Raw genomic sequence first — 23,650 nt, forward strand, 5'->3', positions numbered from 1 at the left:
CCCTGTGGACAAGAGCTGGGCATACATTGTGACGAAAAGTTCATACAAGGTTTACCATTTACTTTACTGCAGCATTTAACCCCTTTTAAGCATTTTATACTGTTAGTCAGGAATAACAAACATGGACGATGCAGCTCAGATTCTCGCTTTATTGGTCAACTTGATGAAAGACTACAAAACGAATTCACAAAAAAATCTTTCAAGTAATCAAATCTGTACAAACCTAAACTGTATGTGGTCTTTACAGCTCTGGCTCATTTGAATCTGAAAAGTCATGCATATGAGTGTGTGCGTGTGCGTGTGTGCACGCATGCTTGCTGTTGTGACCAGGTGACGTCTCTCTCACACTCACACACACGCACACACCTGTGTTTGAGATTTTACAGTACAGAGGACAGAAAACAAAATACTCCCCTTCCTCCATGAGTACACACACACACACGCGCGCACACACCACACCGCACGCACACCGCCACCTGCTGGCAGGCGTTTGCTGCTAAAATCATGTCAGCCATCTACTTTCTCCCAAATCGCTGCTTTTTCAGTCAAATTACTGTACAGACAGACACTGTGGTTTCAACCTTTCCACAGGGAGAGCAGGAAGAGAGAGGAAAGTATAAATCTCTAAATACTCTCGCACAAAATGTTCACGTGCACACATGATTTTAATGCTCACTGGCAGACGGGGCACATGAATCATCTGCGCACAGCACACACTCACTCAGACAAATTTGTAACATTATATGTTTTAAGAAGTACAGATAAAAAAGGGGAAAAAAAGCCCTGGGTATATGTTGATTCTGGCTGTTTGAGTGAAAGAAAGGAGAAGAGAGGTAGAGAGGGCAGGAAGGGCGGGCTCGGAGGTCCGAGGGCTGTCTACGGTGTCATTTCTTAGCTTTCCTCGGAGGGGTGACGGGGCGACCGAGCCCATCCCTCGCCCGACCACGCCGTAGAACAGCCTATGTCTGCCGGTTTGAGAATCTGTTGGAGGAGGAGAGGAGAGGTGAGGTGAGGCCAGCGTGGGTTCAGGTTTCATCGCTACGACCCGGTCGCACGCTCGCGTACCTGGAATGAACACATGAGGGTTTCGTCCACGCTCATCATGGCCCGCGCGTTGTCAAACTCGCCGCAGTAGTTGGGGGCGGAAAACAGCGTGACGAGCTGCCCTCTTGGCGAAGAACTCGTAAGCCGTCCTCCACAACCTGAGACACAGACACGGCGGGGTTAGCGAGTGAGATGGTCGATTTATTTAGGCCATTAGGGGGCGACACGGTGAAGCAGTGGTTAGCACTGTCGCCTCATTGGGAGAAGGCCCTGGTGTCCGTGGACTCTCTCCAGGTAGTAGTTAGTTAGCCCTTCTGTGTTGAACTGATGCTGAATGGTGTCCACTGTGTTTTATCTGCGTTTTTCTTATTTACTTCAAGTGACAGTGACCAAAAGTGGGCGGATCTTGTTACCACAAGAGGACTGCGACAAGATCACCATCATTTTCCTCACTTGTTCACTCAAAAAAAATTGCCTTTCCATTGGTTCTATTTTCACAGCAAACAGTTCTGCTCCGAGAGCTGGGAAAGTCATGACGACAACAGTCCAATCCCAGCTGCTGCCGTCTACAGAGGTCCGTGGAGCTGGGAGCGTGGTCACATGGTCACACAGGCTGTGCTGCACGCTACACAAAAGCATAAATTAGGCTTCAATCAGGTGCTCTAAGCTGCCCGTTTTTGTGAGCGGTGAACGGTTGTCCGTCTTTCCGTGTTACCTTGCAACTGGCTCCAGTAAAAAAGAAAATGGGAAAAAAAGGAAAAACTAGAGGTCAGAGGTCATGATTAGTGTACCAAGGTGTCTAATGATTTTTTTTTAATAACTGATGTCTGACCATCAGTGAATGGAGGACGATGATTGGTGGGGGGCTGAGCTCAGATGGGTTTCTAGTTGACTGTCTCAGCAGCCAAAAGGAGATGGAGCATTTTTGTTTTTTTTAAGATTTAAGCACAAAAGATCAGCAGATATTGGTGTGTGCACCAGGCAATCAAGAGTCCCACTCCAACATGTTCACACAGTCCAGAGCAGAGATCTACAAACTGATCAACAGTCATCACATCACTGACCTGATGGGCCCGACAGATCAGGTCCATGTCGTGTTTGTGGAGGAACTTTGTGGACCACGTCTGCGCCGAAAGTGAAGGAGACGCCGCGGTCGTTCTCTCCGCCCCAGCCGAGCACGTCTTTGTCGGGGTCGGCCCCAGAGCAGGTCACAGAGGAGGCCCTGGTCGGGCACGTCCGTGGGACGCATGACCCGTCGCACCTGCTCCATGGACTGCAGGTCCGGGGACAGACCTGTTGAACATGGGCGAATGTATTCATCCAGGACAAACTCACAAAATAATCTGTGATAAAAATAAACACAGCTGAGAGCACTCATACACACACACACACACGTGATGTTTACCGTCTCAGTGACCACTGTCTGTTTACATGTTCCACATCAGACCGGTTGTCCGTTGATCATATTCCAAGTTCAAGTATGACGGTTTGGTCACATTGTAATTTTTCACTTCCGATACGATACCATGTCACACGGCTTGAGAACCGGCCGATACCGATATGGATCTGATATCAGCACAAGTCGTAAATACATTTACTTTTTTTGTAGTGTGAAAAGGCTCAAGTGGCATCACTCAGAACAATAGTCAGCAACAGAGGGGAAAAACAGACCCATTTGTTATTACCTAACCTTTAAACCTGAGAATATTCTACAACTGAATAACATACAGTAGAATATAATGAAAAATAACTCCAATAAAACAATAAAATCTTTTTTAAAGTGCAGTTGACTTTCATTGTCACTATATGGTGGGAACAAAACAGTTACATTGGGAGATTTTAGATGCAGGCCAATATAATGCAACACTGCTTTTTCATCTGATACTGGACCATATCTGATACCAAAATCAGATCGGGACACTTTTTTTTTTTATCACAGCGCAGACGTTATATAGAGTGACTAACAAACATTCTCGGTTCAAATGAATTGTGTATCAGCAAACGGGAGAGATATTGCTAACAACCTTAGGTGTCTAATAATAAAACTCAGTCTGTTAACGATCGACTGGTTATCACAGTGTTATCTTATTATTGTTTATGAGCATTAGTCTGCAACTCCAACTTCAAAATGAAGATGGCAGGCGGCCCTGGAGGTCATCTGTCCCTGTGTTGACAGCACAAACAGAGCACAGGTCAGTGTCTGGAAGCCGGCGTGTTTGATGAGGATACCTCCATGGCAACAGAAGATCTTCTCGTCAACAATGGCCGCAACGGGCAAACAGTTGAAGCAGTCGGTGAACGTCTTCCACAGCTTGATGTTGTAACCGCCTCTTACCTGAGGAGAGAAACCACAAGCACTCCCGTCTTATCTGAAGGCCGGTGAAAGGTCAGCAGCCAGTTCCAGGACATTATAAACATTTTACATAATCCAGGTCGTAAACAGCGGGTCAGTGATTTATGGCGGACTGTTCTGCTGGATCACGCTACTCTAGCCTGAAGCCTGGCTCACTGAGCCAATCTGTGCAGCTCATGTTTCACCCAACAAAACTCTCAAAGAGCAAAAGAACATGATTTATACTTATGCTCTACTGGAGATTTATTTTTTAGTGAAAACTATTTAGTGTGTTTCAATGTAAAGAAGCAGAGCTGACACAGAAAAATAATCCCAGAGTGAATAAACATGCGCCAGGAGGAAACTTTATGATCAGAGGGCTGGAAGTAGCTAACCGTTTGCACTTCAGAGCGCTAAACCCCCCCCCAAAAAAACAGCCAGTGATCAACATCAACAACTTACACTCATCATAGAAGCCATATATTCTGTTAATGGAGGCGCACTCATGGTTTCCCCTCAGCAGAAAGAAGTTCTCTGGGTACTTGATCTTGTACGCCAGCAGGAGGCAGATGGTCTCCAGGGACTGCTTGCCTCTGTCTACATAGTCTCCCCAGGAACAGGTAGTTGCTCTCCGGTGGAAAGCCGCCGTACTCGAACAGCCTGAGCAGATCGTAGTACTGTCCATGAACGTCGCCTGGGGGAACGAGCAGAGGAAAAAAAAAGCAAAAGGCGGTCAACGTTTATTCCTGTCGCACTTCCATAAACATGTTTACCGAAGCCCATCTCGTCTCATGTAAGATGAAAACCAAGAAAGCAGGCAAACATTTAAAAGGGGTGTGTGCATGTGATTAAAAACCCACTGAACACTACACATCACATGGTTTTAATAAATGTAATGGTTGCTGCTGTTGGACAAGAACGCAAACGTACAAACTGATTCAGCGGAGACTAAATATTTCGTAATTTGTGTTTGGTTCGAATTTGAGTGTGTTTAATGTGACAACATTGGTGATACTACCTTTGACGGAAACACGGTCAATACCTGCAGACCAGTCCTGTAAATTAGCAGCAATGCAATAATGTGAGGCGGAGAAGAGCAGCTCCAGAGGGGACTGAGTGCACGGCGCTGGCGAGCAGCTTTTTCAGTTGTTCTCTTTAATTAGAGGGCAAGGTCACTGTCATGCATTTAAAGCGCTCCGCTCAGCTGTTCACAGGTTGTTATCGTTTCAAAATTAATAAGACACAGGCACGCAGGACGACATGAATTTATCAACAACTATTGATCACAAATTAGCACTGAAATCTGTGTGTATGCCGTTTGAACAGAGTGCCTGTAAACCTGCTATTGACCCCTTTTCCACTGCCAGTAATTAGATGAGTCTGCATATTTTGTATTTTTCCCCCTTGGTGTGTCGCGTTACATCGAATCTACTTATCTGGGTGTTGGTGCTCCTCACAGCGGCTCAGGGTAAATGCACGATGCTCCAGAAAATAAATGTATGTTTTTGACACGGCTGCACAGCACGTCTTCCATCAGATAACAGTGCTGTGTGTGTGTTTTTTGGTGTGTAGGTCCACAGACTGCATGAAAAGAAGCACAGTTTTTTTCCCTGATACAACATAGTTGTTGTTTATGGCGTTTCAGGCAGGATTTGTCTACCTGGGAGTCATGTTTACATTCACTGCAATTCAGCTGTGCAGTGGATGCGGGATATGAATGCTGGCAGTACCCTTTCCCACTGAAGACAAAACCTAGACGGTGTTGTTTTTTGTCCGGAGGAGAAAAGGGGTGTAAGCCTCACCACAAATCTTGAGGGGTGCTTCGAGTTCGAGCAAAATTGGCTGGCTGAGGAAGATCTCCCTGGATTTGAGGCAGAGGCCACGGATTTCTATTCTCTGTCAGCTGAACGTTTTTGCCAGGTCTGGAGCCTTTCACTGCAAGGACAAGGGAAGAGATTGAGAAATGGCTGATGAATGAAAGAGCAGTCTTAAGATAAGAGTTTTATTGTTGTCGTGAACATTCGAGGCTCGAATAACATCAAAGTCAGACATTAAAATTACTGATGCTTCAGATAGAAGAATAAAGAACATCATTTACCCATTTTAAAAATGAGCCCAGAGGTTAATAGTGGGTAGTTGTGCAATTTAGGAAATTCTGGTTATCAAACTCATTATGTTTGAATATGAAATTTATTACAAAAACTATCACACTAAAATACGACATATTAAAAAAAATCCGTATTTTGTTGATTGTTGATTTGCCATTGGGTCACAGACCGTGATGTGTTTCACAATTTCAATATACACGAACCAGGACAGCAAAACAGACGATCTGATCATGAAGGAAACTTAAAAACAGCATCAGGAGAAACATGAACAACTAATAGGTCGCATCTCCGTTAACCACGATTCGTGCAAATTCCTTTGAATCAATGCGAGTTCAACCAAATTCATTCATCATTTAAATTAAACCACCGTAAAATGGGAATTTACTGCTTTAGAGAGGGTTTGTTTTTAATTTCCTCAAATAGTGATACCAACTGCGCATAACTGGCGATAATGAAAACAACGTTATTTGCATATATGTGTAGCTTTTATTAACCAGTTAGCTAAAATGGCAACCTCGATTAATATCGAACGAAATTCCGAGTCTTACCTTCAAGCAGGCGCTGTATGATGGAGTCGATGTTCAGCTTGTCGGCTTCTGCCATGCTATTCTTCTTTTCGTAGCAGGTTTTTAATTATTTCTAAGAATTAAAGACGTACCGTGTAGTTAACTGGATACGTCACTGAGGTACGGTTAGCACAACTTGTTTAGCGGCAGCAGATAATCGTTAGCCAGCTAGCTAGCTAACCTTGGGGCCGAATTGGCAACCTCAAAAACTGAGGCTGGGCGCTGTTTTTTTTTAAAGATGTAATGGTTCGCATGCAATAAAAATATGCATTCGTCAAATGGGTTCTATTAGATGCCCGAATTCACAAATTGTATCAAATTTCGTAGTATTTTCGTCGTAGCCACTAGCACCATGCCATCGACAAAAAAGAGGCTAGACGAGCGTTAGCTCAAAGCGAGGTTGAGCGGAAGTGGTCCGAGTTAGCGCCTTCCGATTGGCCACTTTTGTAAATGGGCGGTATTTAAAGAGCTCAGTGTTACTAGCGGATTGGTTACGTTCAACGTCTGTCAGCATTTACTTACCGAAAGCGAAGCGTACAAACAACATCAGATATTTGCTATATATCGCGCTTTGCTGGTTATAAATGAGTGTATCACTCAAACAAAGACGGATGCGTATGTGCGCAAGGCTCGTGCTTTTCTCCCGCTTCTTTGCCTCTGAAAAAGCGACACCCACGGAAGTGACCAGTGCGGTGCGGGAGGAATTCACGACGACGTAATGACGCAACGTCTCAGCGCCTGGCAACATTCACATTGAAGTTGGGAGAGATGGCTTAAGCTAGTTGAAAATATACCCTAAAATTAGACATGACTCGCGCCAAGATCAGCGTATTTATTCTTCTTGAGTAGGGCTCGGCTAGAATCATATCAAACCATGAAGTTGCTTCACAAAGACATTGAGAAAGATAACGCCGGGTGAGTGAACTGGGATGCTAGCTAGCTAAGCAGCATGCTGTTTTGCTGATGAATGCAACGCTGCAAATGTCTGTAACCGCCGACGCGTGGGGGTTTGGGTATTTTGGGGTATTTTTTTTAAAAAAATAGATTGTAATTATTATGTAATAATAACCCAGGACATGCGTTTATAGTATTATATAAACAGGTTGTCAGAGTGATTGAGGAAACAAAAACAAACACCCTTGCTCTGCTATGAATGGTTCACACACTGCAACATTCCACCAACATTAATAAGATGATACCATAAACACCACACGTTGTCCACACCACACATGCTTATTGAAGGTTTGCTCTTCTTCTTCTTCTTCTTCAGTCAGGTGACTCTGATGCCAGAGGAGGCTGAAGACATGTGGCACACCTACAACCTGCTGCAGGTGGGCGACAGCCTCCGAGCCTCCACCATCAGGTAAACAACCACCACCTCTGGCACAGCTGGATTGTCATTATACATTGCTGTGGAGCCTCTCAGTCAGCAGACAATAAACTAACGCCATAATTAAATACAAATAAAAGCTGAATTAAGGATGTTCCAGCTTCAAAATGATATCACATACTGTAACCAGTTATTTCCGGTGTTTCCAATCTTTTCTCTTTCTCAGCTCTTTGCTTTTTCATCTGTGCCTTTGTGAATCACAGTGTCTCACAATCACTCGCAGTCAAAACAAAACTTAGCTCTTCCCTCTGACTCACAGGAAGGTGCAGACGGAGTCTACCACTGGCAGTGTGGGCAGCTCCAGAGTTCGGACAACGCTAACCGTGTGCGTGGAGACAATTGACTTTGACTCCCAGGCCTGTCAGCTGAGAGTGAAGGGAACAAATATACAAGAGAACCAATATGTCAAGGTGTGAGACCTCTGAGCAGCTTCACCATGTCACTCCTCTGCTGTGGACTGTTTCTGCATGTACCCAATGTGCATTTACGATTTTAAACAGAATCACGAGTGACACAAGAGCAGTCACATACATATTTCACCACGTTGTGATTTTAGGACTAATAATCCACATTATGACCTGACATTATGTTTGTTCTTCATGCGTCAGATGGGGGCTTACCATACAATCGAACTGGAGCTCAACAGGAAGTTCACTCTGGCTAAAAAGAGCTGGGACAGTGTTGTATTGGACAGAATTGGTGAGCCGGTGTCATTATCCACAACTGGTTCTGTTGGAAGAGGAATAAATAGAAGTTGGAAACAAGTAACAGTAATCGTAGTCGCCACTCCGCACACACAGCGCCGGTTGATTTATGGTGTCTACCCTGCAGACCAGGCATGTGACGCCACGCAGAAGGCCGACGTGGCCGCTGTGGTGATGCAGGAGGGTCTGGCCAACGTGGTGCTTGTGACTCCTGCGATGACGCTGCTTCGTGCCAAAGTGGAGGTCACCATTCCACGCAAGAGAAGGGGAAGCTGCACCCAACATGAAAAGGTGGTGTTGACGTGCTGTGATCGCACAGGAACAGAACAAACACAACGGATTTGATCAAAGCGCTGCAGGAGCGCAGCACTTTTTGAACGAGGGTGTGATCAGAGCTCCGCACTCAGACCAGTAATGTCGCATGGTGTTTTCATCAGGGGGAGCCGAGTCATGGGTGTTTCATGTCAAATGTCTCTGTGCAGGCGCTTGAGAGGTTCTATGAGGCCGTTATGCAGGCAATTCTTCGCCACATCAACTTTGACGGTAAGATGCAGACGATCACGCTCACACACGGCGTCGCTACTGGATTACCAGGCTACTGGATTATGGTATTTGTACAGTGATTATCGCGTTTGTACGACAAGTCCGCCCTCGGTACGACGTGCCATCAGTAATCCTCCAAGAAGCCAAAATGTACGATATTTAACCGTGAATGTGCGGTTGGGCCCGTCGCTCAGGCGACCGAAGCGGTTTCTGCTTCATGCGTCATCGGTCATGTGACGTTTTGTGCGTCAAAGCTTTGAAGTCGTGGTTCTTCACAGGAAGCGCTGCTCCGACGTACGCTAGTTCTCGTGATTTTCAAGACTACAAGAGCCCATCTACTGGTTGTTGGTTGTGTTACGTCCCCGCAACGACTGAAACCTGCTCCGTACTCGTGTTGCTAGTGGTGAAGTGCGTCCTCGTCGCCAGTCCTGGTTTTGTGAAGGACCAGTTCATCGCCTACCTATTTAAAGAGGCAGTGCGACAAGACAACAAGTTGCTGCTGGAGAATCGGCCCAAGTTCATGCTGGTGCACTCGTCATCGGGTCACAAGTACTCGCTGAAAGGTAGGAGACGGGAGCTGACGAGAAGACAGCAGTCAGCTGTGCCCACGCGGTGACAACTTGTGCTCCTTTTTTTGTTTGTTTTTTGGCAGAAATCCTGTCCGATCCCACGGTGACGAGTCGACTTTCCGACACAAAGGTGAACAGGACACCTGCGCTTCGCACGACTGCGCGAGAGGTGCCGATGTATGAGATGCACATCAGAGGGTGAACGGGTGCGTTTGGCTTTCAGGCAGCGGGGGAGGTGAAAGCTCTGGAAGATTTCTACAAGATGCTTCAGCACGAGTCGGACAGGGCTTTCTACGGGTGAGCGTTCACTTAAAGGACCATTGACGGGTTTTTCGACCTACAAGAAGCTTCAGTGATCCAGCAATGAGTTGTTGTGTTTTTTTTTATTTTTTTAATGTGTTTCCTCGCAGACTGGCCCACGTGGAGAAAGCTGCTGACGCCCTCGCTATCGACACTTTACTGATCAGCGATAAGCTGTTCAGGTACGTGCTGAGTCATACACACAGTTGGCTCACGCTGTGTTGAGACGGAAACAGCAGACTGACTTCCCGCCGTCATTTCCTTTTCACTACGTTTTGTTCGTTTCACCTGCTCGTCGTCTAGTTTTTCTCAGCAGAATGATAATAATCTCAATCGCTTGTCTCCTCGTGCCCGTGAAGGCATCAGGACGTCCCGACGAGGGCTCGTTACGTCCGGTTGGTGGACAACGTGAGAGACAACGGTGGCAACGTCAGGTGAGAAACGCCCAGCGATCGGTCTGTTGACCGTCCGGTCTGCGGAGCCTCCAGCTCATCAGGCGCTTTCTCTCCTTGCAGAATGTTCTCGAGCCTCCACGTGTCCGGTGAACGTAGGTTCTTCAGCAAAATAGTGGAGCGGACGAATGTTTCCCACCAGAATGCAAACTGTGTTTCCACCCTCAGAACTGACTCAGCTGAGCGGTGTGGCAGCGATTTTGCGGTTTCCCATCGCCGACCTATCAGAGGCCGAGGACGGGAGCAGCTCAGACGACGACTGATCACGGAAATGGACCACGGGATCTCCTGGTAGAGAAGAAGAAGGAGGTCCATTGTTGCAGAGAACAGAATCCGTCATTGACTGTGTGTGTGTGTGTGTGTTCCACCGCTTTTGAAATTTGTTTTACTCTCATTTTCCACCAAGTGACTTAATTTTACGGGACGTGGTGCAGCTTTTGGTTTGAAGGTAAAACGGCAGAGGAAAGGGGGCTAATGCTAACAGCTAACGGCTCCAAGTCTCTGCAATTACACAACTGAAACATCCAACCGTTGGTGCGAGTCATTTCTTCTCCGACACACACTGCAGATGTAAAAAATATATGATTTATTTCATTAGTAGTTGCATTTCAAAAATAGCTATTTTTGGTTTACTGCATTTTTCAACAAACTAAAAATCAAGTACGCAGGATTTTTAATCTGATATCAGTGCTTGTTTGAGTTCCACGGCGGTGAGACTGTCGACCTCTCTCCTGGTGCATTGTACGGACTCATCGTCAGCAGCTAGTAACTTAAGTGCATTTGACATCGCCCGCGTCTCCTCTCGTCATCGGCGTCAGTCCGTGGGACACTGGTACGTCTTGATCCAGTCTAAATCCTCCATGGTGCCCCAGTGCAGGTAGATGATTGAGCAAATAACCATGACGTGCATGATCTGGTGGCTGTTGCCCCAGTTGTCGAACAGCCCGGGGCTGAAGCGCTCCGGGACCTGGATGACGTTGACCAGCCCCCCCGCCACAGCCAAACAGTCCATGATGACGAAGAGGCGCAGGGAGTTGGGGCTGCCCACGCCGCTGCCGTAGACCCGGTACAAGAAGAGGCTGAAGCGGAACAGGGCCTGCCAGACGAACGCCCGCAGGCGGAGGACGTTGGTGCGGGCTGTCGTGGCGCAGTAGATGCCGTAGGTGGACAAGAGGATGTAGGCCAGCAGGGCCGTCTGCTGGACGGTCGGGTGGCAGAGAAGGGTGATGTGGATGATGGGCAGCGCGCCTGGGGACGAGAGGGAAGACGTGCCAGTGAGCACAAACAGCACCTACCCTGGAGTCTGACTCGGATATTACAAGGAACAGTGGCAAAGTTGCAGATTTGAAGACTTGAGCGTGACGGTTGATCAGACTTCAGTGACTCGTCTGAGGGCCGTTGTCATGGCGATGATTCCCTGAACGCATAGATGTATAGTTTATGTGGGTGGAGTCACAGGTCGTAGCAGCAGGAAACAGTGGTCCCTCGGTCTTTGTGGAGTGTCCCCGTCAGGGTCCACGGGCCACAGGTTGACAAACCATCTGATTTCACTCAGGTCACACGGAGACTGGAAACTGTTTTAATCACGTTTGTAGGTGAACGTACGACCGATCTAGAGGGCTGTGAACACATTCGTTTCCTATGATGGGAAAATTTATAGTTTTTGTGTTTTTTGGTTGTCTTGGAAACAGTTTCCACATCAACGTGACAGAGACACAGCATGCGATTCCCCATAATTCCACACCCAACGATGTATGTCACGCACCGCTACTCGCCAAACTTAAATTTCAGATTATAGCATGTGTCTCTGCCATCGCAGACCCACATAAATCGCTGGTCTAGAATCTGTGTATCTATGTATTTATACCAGGAGTACCTCTGGAACCATCAGGGCTCAGAAGTTGTGTAAACCTGATTCACAGCCGTCAAACTTGGAAGAAGCACCCACCCAGAGTGTTCACCAGACAAACTCCAAACATGTCCAGAGACAGCAGGGTGTCGTACACGTGCTCCCCCCCCACGTGGTTCATGAACACGTGGTAGAGCACCGAGCCGACGGTGGGGCTGAGGCAGGCCAGGTAGTGGACCACACAGATCCAGAAGCTCTCCACCTCCCCCCACGGGATGCTGAGAGGCAGCAGCACCAGGAAAAGGATGAAAGGGATTCCTGGAGAGAGAAAGTCAGAGAGGAACTGAAGGGTGGGACAGTGGTTCCTCGGTGAACTCAGGAGGCAGAGGTGTTCACACTGGGGGAATTCGGATCCTTCATTTTCTGTTTTACTTTGAATCCACTTTCCACACATATGGGTGCATCTCAGTACATCAGAATAACAAAAAGTAGACCCCCCCACCCCAGTGAATCAGTTCAAAAAGGGAAACGGAAAAAGGGAAATTCATCACACAGACGGACATATTTCATTTTTTTCATTTGATGATTCTGTATAACTTCATGGAAACTCAAAACTCTATCTCAGAAAATTATTGATTTCCTGAAAAAAAAAAGGTTTTTGACAATATTCTCATTTATTGAGATGCACCTGTATGTCTCAGTGCCATGATGTCAGCTCAGGTACTTGTAGGTATCAAACCCAGCTATTGTAGTTCATCTACTAGATTATGTAACTACATGTGCATCTCAATAAGTTAGAAGATAATCAATACAATAATTTTTTTTGGTAGGTGCTGCTGCAGAAAAGTGTCAATCAAGCACACGCACACCGTCTAAAGACCTAGTTAACAGCAGGATATTTCCAGAAGAGGGATTCCCAGGGCAGATTACAGCTAATACCCTGTATCCTCTTTACAATTCCCTGTCAAGTACGTTTGTAACTGGCTGTAAGTGAGAGTAGTGGACGTCCTTTCCAGGTCACCCCCTCTCTGATGATGTGTGCTCTTAACGTTTGGATGCACTTAATCAAATCAATTTGTCCACTTACCATGTGTGTAAATGTTGCCCAGCTCATTGTGCATGTAGAACAGGCTCCTGAGACACTCCTGAGCTGTGGACACCGGCCGGTAGCCGGTCAGGACGTACTTGTTGAACTGAAGATGCGTAGGAGTTTTTGCAAAGTCCAGCAGCCGCGGCCCTTTGTAAAGCATCATAACGACCTCCTGCTGTTCCCGTTCTTACATCGACTGCGGGTTCCTCACCCCCACGACATCTCAACAGGACTCCCGAGCCCCGTCCTGACCACCGGCCTCTGAGAGCATCACTGGACAGGTGTAACTCCAGGCGAGCAACGTGTTGAGCTGGCCAAGTGGTACGCTTTCAGTTGGACCAATCAGGACAGGGCTCTTATTCCTAGGGATAAAGCTGGGGTAATCCTCATAAAAAGCCATGTGCGCTCCTGCAGCAGCTCCTTGAAACAGCTTACAGCTGAATTACACCTGAACGTCGTCATGTTTAACAGATGTAAACGCTGTCGCCCTCGTTTCTGTTGCCCGTCCACCAGGGTGCTGCTGCAGTAAGAGGATTATAACACCTGAGCAGGTGCTTGTTTTACCTGCACTGCTAATGCGCTGTCATGCACACTCACTAAAGACTTCTTCTGTCACATAAGATTTTCCGTTATCCAGTTCTTTTATTTTCATCAATTCACTGTACAATATTAAACAGACGGCTTCCCACAAGTAGTACAATGCAAAATAAATTAGACTGAATTTTACACAGAAATACTTTGAGGTAATATCCAGGTAATACCACTGTTAAATAAACGTTTCTCTGCATGTACAATGAACACTAAGTGCAGGACGAGTGTGTTGCATAGAAATACAAAACAATGTTTGAGTTGATGTGATGCACAGATGAGGACGATGGACAATGAGGAGGAAGTGGATGTGCTGCCAACGGCTGGAGGGAGTGTGTATGTGTGTGGGGGGGGTCAACCTGTGAGGAGGAGACGCAGAGTTGAGCAGGAGAAAAGCTGCGTTTAGTTTCAGTATCTCTCACCTTGATAGCCGCTGTTCCCGAAGAATCCGTTCAGGTCGTGTTTGCCGTCCTTTGCACCTGATGACGAAAATGTGAATATGAATGCAAAGTTTTTAAACAACACTGGTGGAATATCTGTGAAAGTCTGTTTCGAAACGTTTGGCCTTGTGAACCGAAAACCACCTTTCTCCAGTCACTTTCCTTCTTTTATTTCAACATCACGTCCAACAAGAAGCTTTACACAGACCGTAATGACCGTAATGACCGTAATGACCGTAATGACCCGCTATCAGCAAACGAACAGTCCCTGAAAGCTGAGAAGGGTCACTCAGTTCCTCTACCTGGTGTGAAGAAGGAGCTAGAAGGAGAAAATAGCGCCACCGCCGGGTGTTAAAGTTGCAATGAATTACTTCTTATTGTAGTGAATTGGAGGAAGAGGCTGCACTTCTACGCTGGAAGTCAGAGTGCCAGACCCAAAGTCCAGTGAGAAACTAACACAACCTCCAAGGACGAACACTCACGTGCTATTTCCTTTCCTTCTTTTTGTTCATGTTTCTTCTATGCTGGGGTGGTTTTGTGGAGTTTGAGATTCATATGTGTGGACGTTGCTACGGAAACAGACTCGCCTTGTGGGTGAAAGTGCAGTTTGAGCTGCTGCTGAATGTGAATCTGACGCGGCTGCAGGTCGTCGTCCTGCTCGGCCACCTGAGCGGCGGCGCCCTGCGTTTCTGCGGTGGAGAAATCCTCCGCACCCCGCTCCGTGTAAGACGTCGGGGGTCAGGGCCGAGTCCACGGGTAGGTACGACGGGACAGAAGGGTAGGCGGGGGGCGGAGCGGCAGTGGGGGCGGCGGCAAACGCAACAGCTGGAGGAGAGAGAGAAGGCAGATGAGCAATCTACCTCTAAATCTTTTCTTACATTTATGTTTTAAATGATTTTTTCCTTCTTCGTTTTCAACATGTAGTACTTTGATACATGAAATTTATTATTTTTTGCAGGACATTGTTTTTCATTTTAAAAGCGACCTTAGAGCACTATATAAATTAAAGTTTTAAATTAAGAATGTTATAATAACCATAACTTTTTTTGATGAAACATAAAGAACTATCTAAATTGAGTGTAGTGGAATCACCCTCTGGCTGTATCTGTCCATTGATGTACCCAACGTGACCTGGAAACGACAGATAACATCCAAACATGAAGCCCGTGCTGGAACAGACGTCAGCGTCACAGAAATATAAAACTCACCATATCTGTCGCTCAGCGTCTGAGCGCCGTCGATGGCGAGCGCTTGAGTCGGAGTTTCTTTCACTGAATGAGCGGGAGGCAAACGAGAACTAAATGAGAAAAGAAAACGATCTCAAACAAACTCCGAGATGAAAAACGTACCGTACTCTCCAGCGGCTCTGCCGTCAGAGTCCAGGGTCGGGGGCTGGTACGGCCTCTGCTGGTCTGCTCTCAGTTCAACAGACTATCAATGCAACGTTCAAAAACACAAATAAATGAAACTCACTGCCAAACAAACCATATTTCCCTGCGGATTTCGCTTCACCCCCGAAACCAAGAGCTTGTGGAACTTGGGGGACGTCAGCACCACCTTGGCCACCACAGAGACGAGTTAGAAACAAATCAACAAGCCGTTTCCGTTTCCATGGGCGGAATCGTACCGTAGTTGGTATTTGTCACTTTCCGTTGTCCAAATCCAAGAGCTTCGGACGGATACGACCCTGAGAAATATTCAGTCAGTTCAACGAAGCAGCAACAGGACAGAGCCAACACGCTGATGTGGGGCAAACAGATGTTGTTGTTGTTGTTTACCATGTTTGCTGCTGGATTTGGCCTCTGGGTTGATCCCAGCTGCTGCCGCTTCATGCGGCGTTCTTCCATAACCTGTAGGAGAAACCTTTGACCCGTTAACACCAACGGCCTCCCCGCTGCTACAATCGCACAGGCACACTCTGGAGAACCTGTCATTACCGTAATGACAGCAACTTGGCTGTGAAGTGCGACTTCTCAACTTTTAGAAAACGTTCTGTTAGTCACCAAATGATGCTACTCCACAGTATGCTAGCGCTAACGGCTGGAGGACAATGACTGTGGACTTGGGAGTCAATAACAGTCAATTACCGTATTTGCCCGCTGCGTCTCTGTTATTTCCGTGACTGAGGAGCTGGGAGCCGCCGTATCCTGAGTGGAGACAGGAGGACCAACGGTCACATTCACCGTCCAAGTCCCTGCTGCCATGGTGAAGGAAAAGAACCCCACTGACCGTAGTGACCGGCTGCAGGGACTCCTCCCACGCCAGCACCGACTCCACCTGCAGGAATGACGTTTGTGTTCACGTGTGCGTTGGGTCATCACACAGAGGTACTTTGTCACGATCCTGATGAGGCACTGCATCGTTTGAAAACCATCTCTCACCGTATTGTCCATCACCAGCGGGTCCATAGGAACCTCCACCGTAACCTGAAGAGGCCATTAACAGTCAGATTTGATTTGTGACAGAATCATTCACAGCAGCTCTCTGACTCAGCGCGTTCTAACGGAATTCACCGACATTCTCAGGAACCTCAGGCCGATCCGACGCTACACGTCGACGGCCTTCTGCCTCGACAAAGCGTGTGTCTATGTACTGTAACTCACCGTACTTCCCCCCTCCGTTACTTCCTGTCAGTGGGTTTCCACCGAACTGCAAACCCCCGATGCCTGAAGCATTGTGAGCAGGAAGAGCAGATTAACACCACATGTGGAAGGAATAGGACGCCTGACCGACGAGGAGGTTTAAGGTTTCCATACGTCAGAAACCCATTCTACTGAGGTGAGAGAACAACAAAGGATTCACCGTATTTGGCGTTTAATTTCTCCGCACTCATTCCAGCCTGAGCGAAAGGAAGACCGGCTCCTGTGACAGACGAGAGACGTTGGAAATTCTGTGTGAAATTCATTTCAAGACCTTGTATTATTCAGATAGAGTCATCATCAGTGCTGGGATGGAGGTTAGTCACGTGACTGGAGGTCACTTGTGTAAATATTCATGATGATCATTTTAAAATCTGAAATCAACATTTTAAATCTGAAAATTGTGTCTACATGTCAGAGAATGTGTGAGTGTCTGATCATTGATTTGATGTGTTTTGTGATTTTAAAAGCCGTTTGACATCTCAACATAAGAAACACTTGATAGCCTTCAGTTAGATAAACTGGGGAACATCACATTTCCAACTCTGCTCGTTTGTCCCTTGCGAACTAATTTGGAATGAGTTTCCCCCCCGACGACGTCATGGCGACCTACCTCCGTGCATGCTGCCTAATTTTCCATTTGGACCGAGAGCAGCTGACTGAGGCTCAAAGTGACTCCTTCCTGTGTGAACAAACAAAACGTAGCCCAACATGATTTTTACCATGACTGAATTCCGATTCGCTCTATGTGATGATGTGACTAACAAATCGGCATGAGCCTGAATGGTTGCTATGACGACAGAGTTCTGACCGTCCAGTCCAGCGGGAACCACCGGCCCTCCGTTGTACGGAACCTGTTTGCCTCCACCTGCAGATTCAAATCGCACAATGATGAATTGTCACAAGTGGTCAAGTTTACAACACTGAGTCTTTATTCATGGGGGGGGGTTCTATCACACCTGATTTGCCGTCGGCCGCAGACGCACCCTGACCCAGACCTGGAACGACACACGTCATTCACTCCACGTGTCACTGTAGTCTAACCGTGGTCGGCCTGGAACTGGCCAGTGAAGGTCAACGGTTTTTGTTTTCTTTTTTTAAAAGGATAAATTAGAAGTGACAGAGCCACATACTTGCACGTTCAGGCTGTACACCAGCACCAAAGCCATTTCCATTTCCAAAGCCTGCAGGAAGAACAGAAGAAACACACGACTGATGATGACAGTCACATGATTAATCACGTTTATCTGCTCCAACCATAAAAATGGAATATACAGAGCGAGTGAAAACTGTCCAGGAAATACACAATATCTCATCTGAATCACTGCAAATAGACCGACACAAACTAACCATCACCAAAGGAATCCTTTGAACATTCACCTGCGTAGGCGTTTCCTTTCCTGTATCCGGCGCCGAGGGACGCTCCCGGTCCGTAGGCTGGTGGTGGAAAGAACAACCAAGGGTTCAGCAGCGTGCTGCTGGTTCATTGGTGCGTTTCACTGATTTCACTCACCAGGCTGTTTGGGTTTCCCTGCGTACGGGTATCCGAGACCTGAACACACACACACACACACACACACACGCCAAGGGAACGCCAAGGGAACGCCAAGGGAACGCCAAGGGAATCAAATCAGATTGACTTTGAGCAGAAGAGAATGTAGACAGAATGAGACTGTGTGTGTGTGTGTGTGTGCTACCACCTCCGTATCCATTGTTCTGTCCCGTGAACCCTCCTGCTCCGTAACCTTTGGACAAGCACACGATCGTTGTCATTTAGTGTCTTTTTTTGTTAACTGTTGAGGAGATATTCTTATTGAAATGGTGAATTTTCGACCACTCTGCAACAGTAATCAACAAACCACCATTAACCCCTGAATATTTACCACGAATCACACAAGAATCATGTGTTAATTGTCATGTGTGTAATGTGTCATTAGTGTATATGACTTACACGTGCACACAGTTCTTATTCTTAGTTCATTCTACTATTGTCGTTTCTCTTCTTGTAAGTATCTGATATTTCTACTCTCAGTCGGAGCTGCTCAAGTGTTTCTGAAGTGTTTCTGATGCTGATAAAGATGATTTACCGTTGGTTTTAGCCCCAAATCTGCTCTGAACACCGGCTCCAGCTCCAAAGCCTGAAAACAAAAACATCATTTCATCTTTGTTGGAATAAATGACAACGTGAAAGTATGACGCAGTGACGTGGGTCATTGGTGTACAAGTACCTTTGGTGTTCGCTCCAGCTGAAGCTCCAGCATTTGTATTATAACCTTCAATTATAAGTAAAAAAAACATTTCACAATGAGACTGAACACGTGTTCAAGTAAATATCATGATCCAAAGCGGCAGGGAAATATTTCCACATCGTCAATGAAAGAGGATCATTTTCTCCCCTACCAGGTCTTGGTATTTTCATCCACTGTCCATTTGGGACTCCTGATGGGCCGCAGTCTACGATCAGCATTCACATTTATATTTTTAATACGACAGTACGTAAAACAATCCTCTGAGAACGTGGAACATACGCACCGGGTTTGCCTGGTTTAGCTCCCTGTCCCTTGGACATCGTCCCCCGTCCCCCGTTTTCTGAGAGTTAGGACACAATGACACATGTTCTTTAGAAAACATCCTATTTGATGAAAGGTGGCGCTTGTAAACTGGACATGTACGGTAAAACCAAGGTGTTAAAGTTCCCCTCATGCACAGAACGCAGCAAACTGGTCAAGATACAGAAAAACACCAGAAAACAACATCCAACAAATGATTTGACATTTTGGACAAATGTACTCGGTCTCTTTGTTGACAGTTTGATGAAGAAAGGACGTAGCTGGTCAGATCTGATAATACACACAAAACTTACTCAAATCTTCCAAATAACTCTTCACCTATCATTTCTTTCCTTGTCCCCGATGCTAAGCTATGCTAGGCTAAGCTAGGCTAAGCTAACCGTCCTCTGGGTCGGGAGCAACCCTCTCATCTAACTCGCAGCGAAGAAAACAAGCACATTCACATATAATGTCGACGTGAAAACAAAACATTTCATTGTGACAGTGTTGTAAGAGGGTTTTAAAACACAAAAGAAAACGTCTGAGGAAGATTCACATGCAACGGAAATAAAATACATACGTACATAACGACTCTCGGCCAGGATTCACTCTCGATTCACGCTCAAATTACTACTCAGGACTTTTGAACTTTTTTATTTTTATTTTTGGGGTTCTGTCAAAGTATTAGTATGGTCCACAATTTTCTGATTTGCAGACATGAAGGTGAAATTGTGCTGTTATTTGTGCTGTTGAAACAAATAACGCAAGAAGCCATTATTTTATGCAAACTCTAACTTGCGGTATAACAATTTGTGTGAAAACCGACATACCGCAAGTGGAACGCACCGTCATTCTGGGAGGTGAGACTGAATCCTGGTCGCTAAAACAGCACAAATCTTACAAATGAGACAGATCCTTTGTGATCATTCGGGACATGAACATGAACGGGACATGGGACATTAATCCATGCAACAACGAGTCAACACATCTACTGGTGGTGGTTTTGTTTACCAGTTGCCCCGGTTTGCCCTGTGGGGAGACCTTTGACCCAAGGCTGACTCCTGATGTTTGCTTCTTCTTCTTCTTCTGCTGCTGCTGCTGCTGCTGCGACCTCAGGGCTGACACTGTCTGCACCTCCAGTAACTGATTCAGGACCAGCCGTGGTGCTTTCAGGGACAGCGTCCCCGTCAACGGCGCTGTCTACCCCAAATACAACATCTGCCTCTGCAGCGGTGTGCTCAGGCACGGCGCTCCCAGTCACATAGCCTACATTTTGTAAACATTTACATACAGTAAACGGCAGCGCACCGATGGGAACGTGTGTGTTCCCTGTGTGATGGTGTGCAGATGAAGAGCAAGGAGAAGACGCTCTAACAAACAGATCATGATCACTCGGAGGAGATAGGAGAAGCTCAGGAGGTCCAGTCTCCACAAACAAACGGATTCAACCCTTCAACACCGACTGCACATACGACGACGATACACTGGCACTAGCATACTTTGGAGTACCGTAATTACATGACTATTTACGCATTTCACTTCACAGTTGCTGTCATTACGGTAAGTTTTCTGGAATGACTTGCCGGCAAGGCCACAGAGTGAATGGGATTACCGTAATGGCAGCAATGTTGGTGGACGTTTTCTCCTTCTCCGAGCTCCTTCTCACCAGGGAGAGGAACAGCGTGACACTTCTCAGCTGTCAGGGTTCCGGATCAAACGGTTGCAGTGGTTGCCCTCCAAAGTATGCTAGCCCCAATGTAGCGCCAGGGATACTGTCGTCGTTCAAGGTTCTGTGCTGGAACATTCTGAATTTCCTACTTGAGGGCACTTGCCTTGAGGAAGGACGGCAGCCGGCCCATAATTCTCCATCTTCAGACTCTTCCCCTGCGAGGTGACGGCCGCCGGTCCGGCCGTGGGTTCTGGTGCAGCCTCTGGGCCTTGGAGCAGCACGACTGGGTGGAGTGTAGCCTGAGCGAAGAGCTGCGGCTGCTTGTAGCTTTTTCCTTCAAGCACAAGGGAAGGAAATGTGATATTTCTCTCTTGGATTCAAGGGGGTGGGGGTGTGGGGGGCTGCAGGTATTTCACCTTGAGGAGACGCTTGCTCTTCTGTTGCTGCACTTAGTTGCTGCGGTGACAGAACTCCACCCTTCAGGCCCTTTCCAGTGGGCATCACCCCGTACCCTGAGGGCAGAAAGCCAAGACAAACGTCGTTCCCATCGGTGGGCAGACATTTAAACCTCCGTGAATTGTCTTTACCCTGGAACACTGAAGGTATCGCTGCTGATATATTCATGCTAGCATTCTTTGGAGTATGGTTCTTTGCTGTAATAACAGGGGCACTGACCGTAATTTCCAGCCCGAGCAAACGGTCCATCAGGTCCGCCGGCAGCGCCGCCGTAACCTGTGACACACAAACACGTTGTCAGACCCAACATGAGTATCAGATCATCTAAACACAACGTCCATATATCACTCAACAACTTTACTGACAAACTCTCACCGAGTGTTTCAGTGTTTCCACCGGGTGAAACCGCTCCAGGTCCTTTGGTGGCTTGAGACTGTGGACCAGCGTTGGCGCCTCCATATCCTGGAGAAGGGAAGAAGTTTACAACGTCTATTCAAGTCAGTGTGAATTCATTTTATCCTAATTTCATGACTGAACACGGTAAACGAGACGCACCGTTGCCTTTACTCCCTGATCCACCAGGAACTCCATGACCTTCACACAAATGAAATTAATAATAAGAGTATTGTAATAGGATGACGAACATGTGAACATGTGTGACCATAAACCAGAGTTCACCGTTGGGTTGTGCTCCACGTCCTTTGGGAACAGCAGCTCCGGCTCCGTAGCCTCCGATCAAACGTAACCAAGTATGAATGTGTGTTTTCTGTTGATTTGGATCAATGAATCTGATTCCTACCGTTTGTTTTGGCTCCATATCCACTAGGAACCGGACGCGTCCCGTAACCTTCACATCACATGCACAGAGAAGAGGACGAGGAGACAATCGAATCGAATCGGAACTGAGGAAAAACTTGCCGTGACCATTTGTTTGGAGTGTGATCCCACCTCCTCTCGTGGCTCCATATCCTGGAAAACATTTGTTGTAAGAAATGACTGCATCAGCTGATGGACGTGACGTGAAAACAGAACAATCATGACTCAGTTAGGAGCCTCACCGTTTGGTTTGGTGCCGTGTCCATTTGGAAAACGGCCGTAGCCTGAATAAAACAGGAGAACCAGAATATTTGTTTTTTTGCAGCGAACCTCAACAATGTAACTGACATCCCACAGCGCTAACGGTAGCTCACCTGGGTAAAACGCTTGGAAAAGTATTTATTATTATATCACATTTAAACAAAATGCATTACGATAAAATAATGCAAAAATAGAAATGGATAAAAAAAATAGTAACAAATACCATCAATGAACTAACAGCAATGGGGAGGTGCAGGCTGGTGAGAAATTAAAAAGAAAAAAAAAAGGAAATTGCCTGACGTCTGTGGACCATATAAACTGGTAAACCGGAGCCGATGTATTGTGGGACATGATTTACCGTTGGATGCAGAACCATGTGGACTGAACCCAGCAGCTGCAGCTCCGTATCCTGAGGATTTGATTGACAGAGTTTTGGTTTGTTTTGGTTTTTTTGCTGACTAATGTGTGTCTGTGCTGAAAAGTCCAGACAGTCCCACCATGCTTGGGTCCCTTCATTCCTCCATTTCCGTACTGATGTCCCTGGCCAAAGCCAGCACCACCGCCGTAACCTAATAACTCAGTGTGACACACACACACACACACACACACACACACACACACACACACACACACACACACACACACACACACACACACGTTCCGTCACCGGAGACACATGTGTGTTGATTATGTAAAAAATTCATGATTACAATTTGAGTTCCATCTGACCAGTTTCTCCAAAAACCTTGTCTATATATTTAGTATATATATATTGTGAATGCTGGTGATGTTATTTGATGTGTTCTGGGATTTTTTTAAAAACCCGTTTCAACCTCCAGCAGCATCAGCACCGACTACAGTCAAACGCAGCTCGACATTTGCGACAGTGGAGGCCGTCTCATCAACATTAAGAAATCAAATGACAAATTTCCAAACAGACTCACCTCCCATGGGCGGAGCTCCGTAAGCATTTCTACCAAACGCTGCAGGAACAAATCAAGACGTCAACACGAGAGCGTTTGGGAGGGGACGTCAGCGACAGACTGCACTCACCATGCCCCTGGTTCCTGGCGAGCTGAGGAACCCCCAAACCTCTGGACTGAGCACTAGGACCTTTGGCCAAAGACCCACAGATGAATGAGTGGGATGGGACATAAAGACCCGGACAAGATGGCCGCCGTCTGCTCACCTGCTCCAAAAGACGGCCGACCGTATCCCTTCATCGCTTTGCCGTTCCCACCGGAAGGACCCGAAGCAGCCCAGTGACCTGAAGAGCACCAAGCGT

At 46.8% G+C, this 23,650-nt stretch overlaps 3 protein-coding genes across 3 annotated transcripts; 1 reads left to right on the forward strand and 2 right to left on the reverse strand.

The window, feature by feature from the left end:
- Positions 1-884: 884 nt before the first annotated feature.
- LOC144739118 (serine/threonine-protein phosphatase PP1-gamma catalytic subunit B-like) lies at positions 885-6,087 on the reverse strand. Its single transcript, XM_078622099.1, is given in 15 exon segments — positions 885-925; positions 928-963; positions 966-981; positions 1,066-1,164; positions 1,166-1,186; positions 1,188-1,202; positions 2,109-2,159; positions 2,161-2,241; positions 2,243-2,337; positions 3,274-3,374; positions 3,835-3,986; positions 3,988-4,070; positions 5,179-5,266; positions 5,268-5,311; positions 6,033-6,087. Coding segments are annotated over 15 exon segments (978 nt in total).
- An 837-nt stretch (positions 6,088-6,924) lies between these two features.
- On the forward strand, positions 6,925-10,271 carry PELO (pelota mRNA surveillance and ribosome rescue factor). Its single transcript, XM_078622098.1, has 13 exons — positions 6,925-6,965; positions 7,321-7,413; positions 7,700-7,850; positions 8,049-8,139; positions 8,272-8,435; positions 8,627-8,687; positions 9,089-9,250; positions 9,340-9,386; positions 9,480-9,553; positions 9,667-9,738; positions 9,916-9,990; positions 10,072-10,103; positions 10,177-10,271. Exons 1-13 carry the CDS (start codon positions 6,925-6,927, stop codon positions 10,269-10,271), a joined length of 1,158 nt encoding a protein of 385 aa, XP_078478224.1.
- Positions 10,272-10,822: 551 nt separating this feature from the next.
- Positions 10,823-13,110, reverse strand: LOC144739119 (progestin and adipoQ receptor family member 4-like). Its single transcript, XM_078622100.1, has 3 exons — positions 12,945-13,110; positions 11,957-12,175; positions 10,823-11,256 (listed from the first exon to the last, which is right to left on the reverse strand). The coding sequence occupies exons 1-3, from the start codon at positions 13,108-13,110 to the stop codon at positions 10,823-10,825; spliced, it is 819 nt and encodes a 272-aa protein (XP_078478226.1).
- Positions 13,111-23,650: the final 10,540 nt, after the last annotated feature.

The sequence above is a fragment of the Lampetra planeri genome, unplaced genomic scaffold (assembly GCF_965212315.1).
Source record: "Lampetra planeri unplaced genomic scaffold, kcLamPlan1.2.h2 scaffold_1311, whole genome shotgun sequence".
Classification (NCBI taxonomy): Eukaryota; Metazoa; Chordata; class Hyperoartia; order Petromyzontiformes; family Petromyzontidae; genus Lampetra; species Lampetra planeri.

Bases quoted from the DNA above. Each gene is read 5' to 3' on its own strand.
- PELO (XM_078622098.1), top strand. From the start codon at position 6,925: ATGAAGTTGCTTCACAAAGACATTGAGAAAGATAACGCCGG. The intron at 6,966-7,320 runs GTGAGTGAACTG...CTTCTTCTTCAG, and splicing joins ATTGAGAAAGATAACGCCGG to TCAGGTGACTCTGATGCCAG. The intron at 9,554-9,666 runs GTGAGCGTTCAC...GTTTCCTCGCAG, and splicing joins TCGGACAGGGCTTTCTACGG to ACTGGCCCACGTGGAGAAAG.
- LOC144739119 (XM_078622100.1), bottom strand. From the start codon at position 13,110: ATGATGCTTTACAAAGGGCCGCGGCTGCTGGACTTTGCAAAAACTCCT. The intron at 12,176-12,944 runs GTAAGTGGACAA...TTCTCTCTCCAG, and splicing joins GGGCAACATTTACACACATG to GAATCCCTTTCATCCTTTTC. The intron at 11,257-11,956 runs GTGGGTGCTTCT...TCTCGTCCCCAG, and splicing joins TTGTCTGGTGAACACTCTGG to GCGCGCTGCCCATCATCCAC.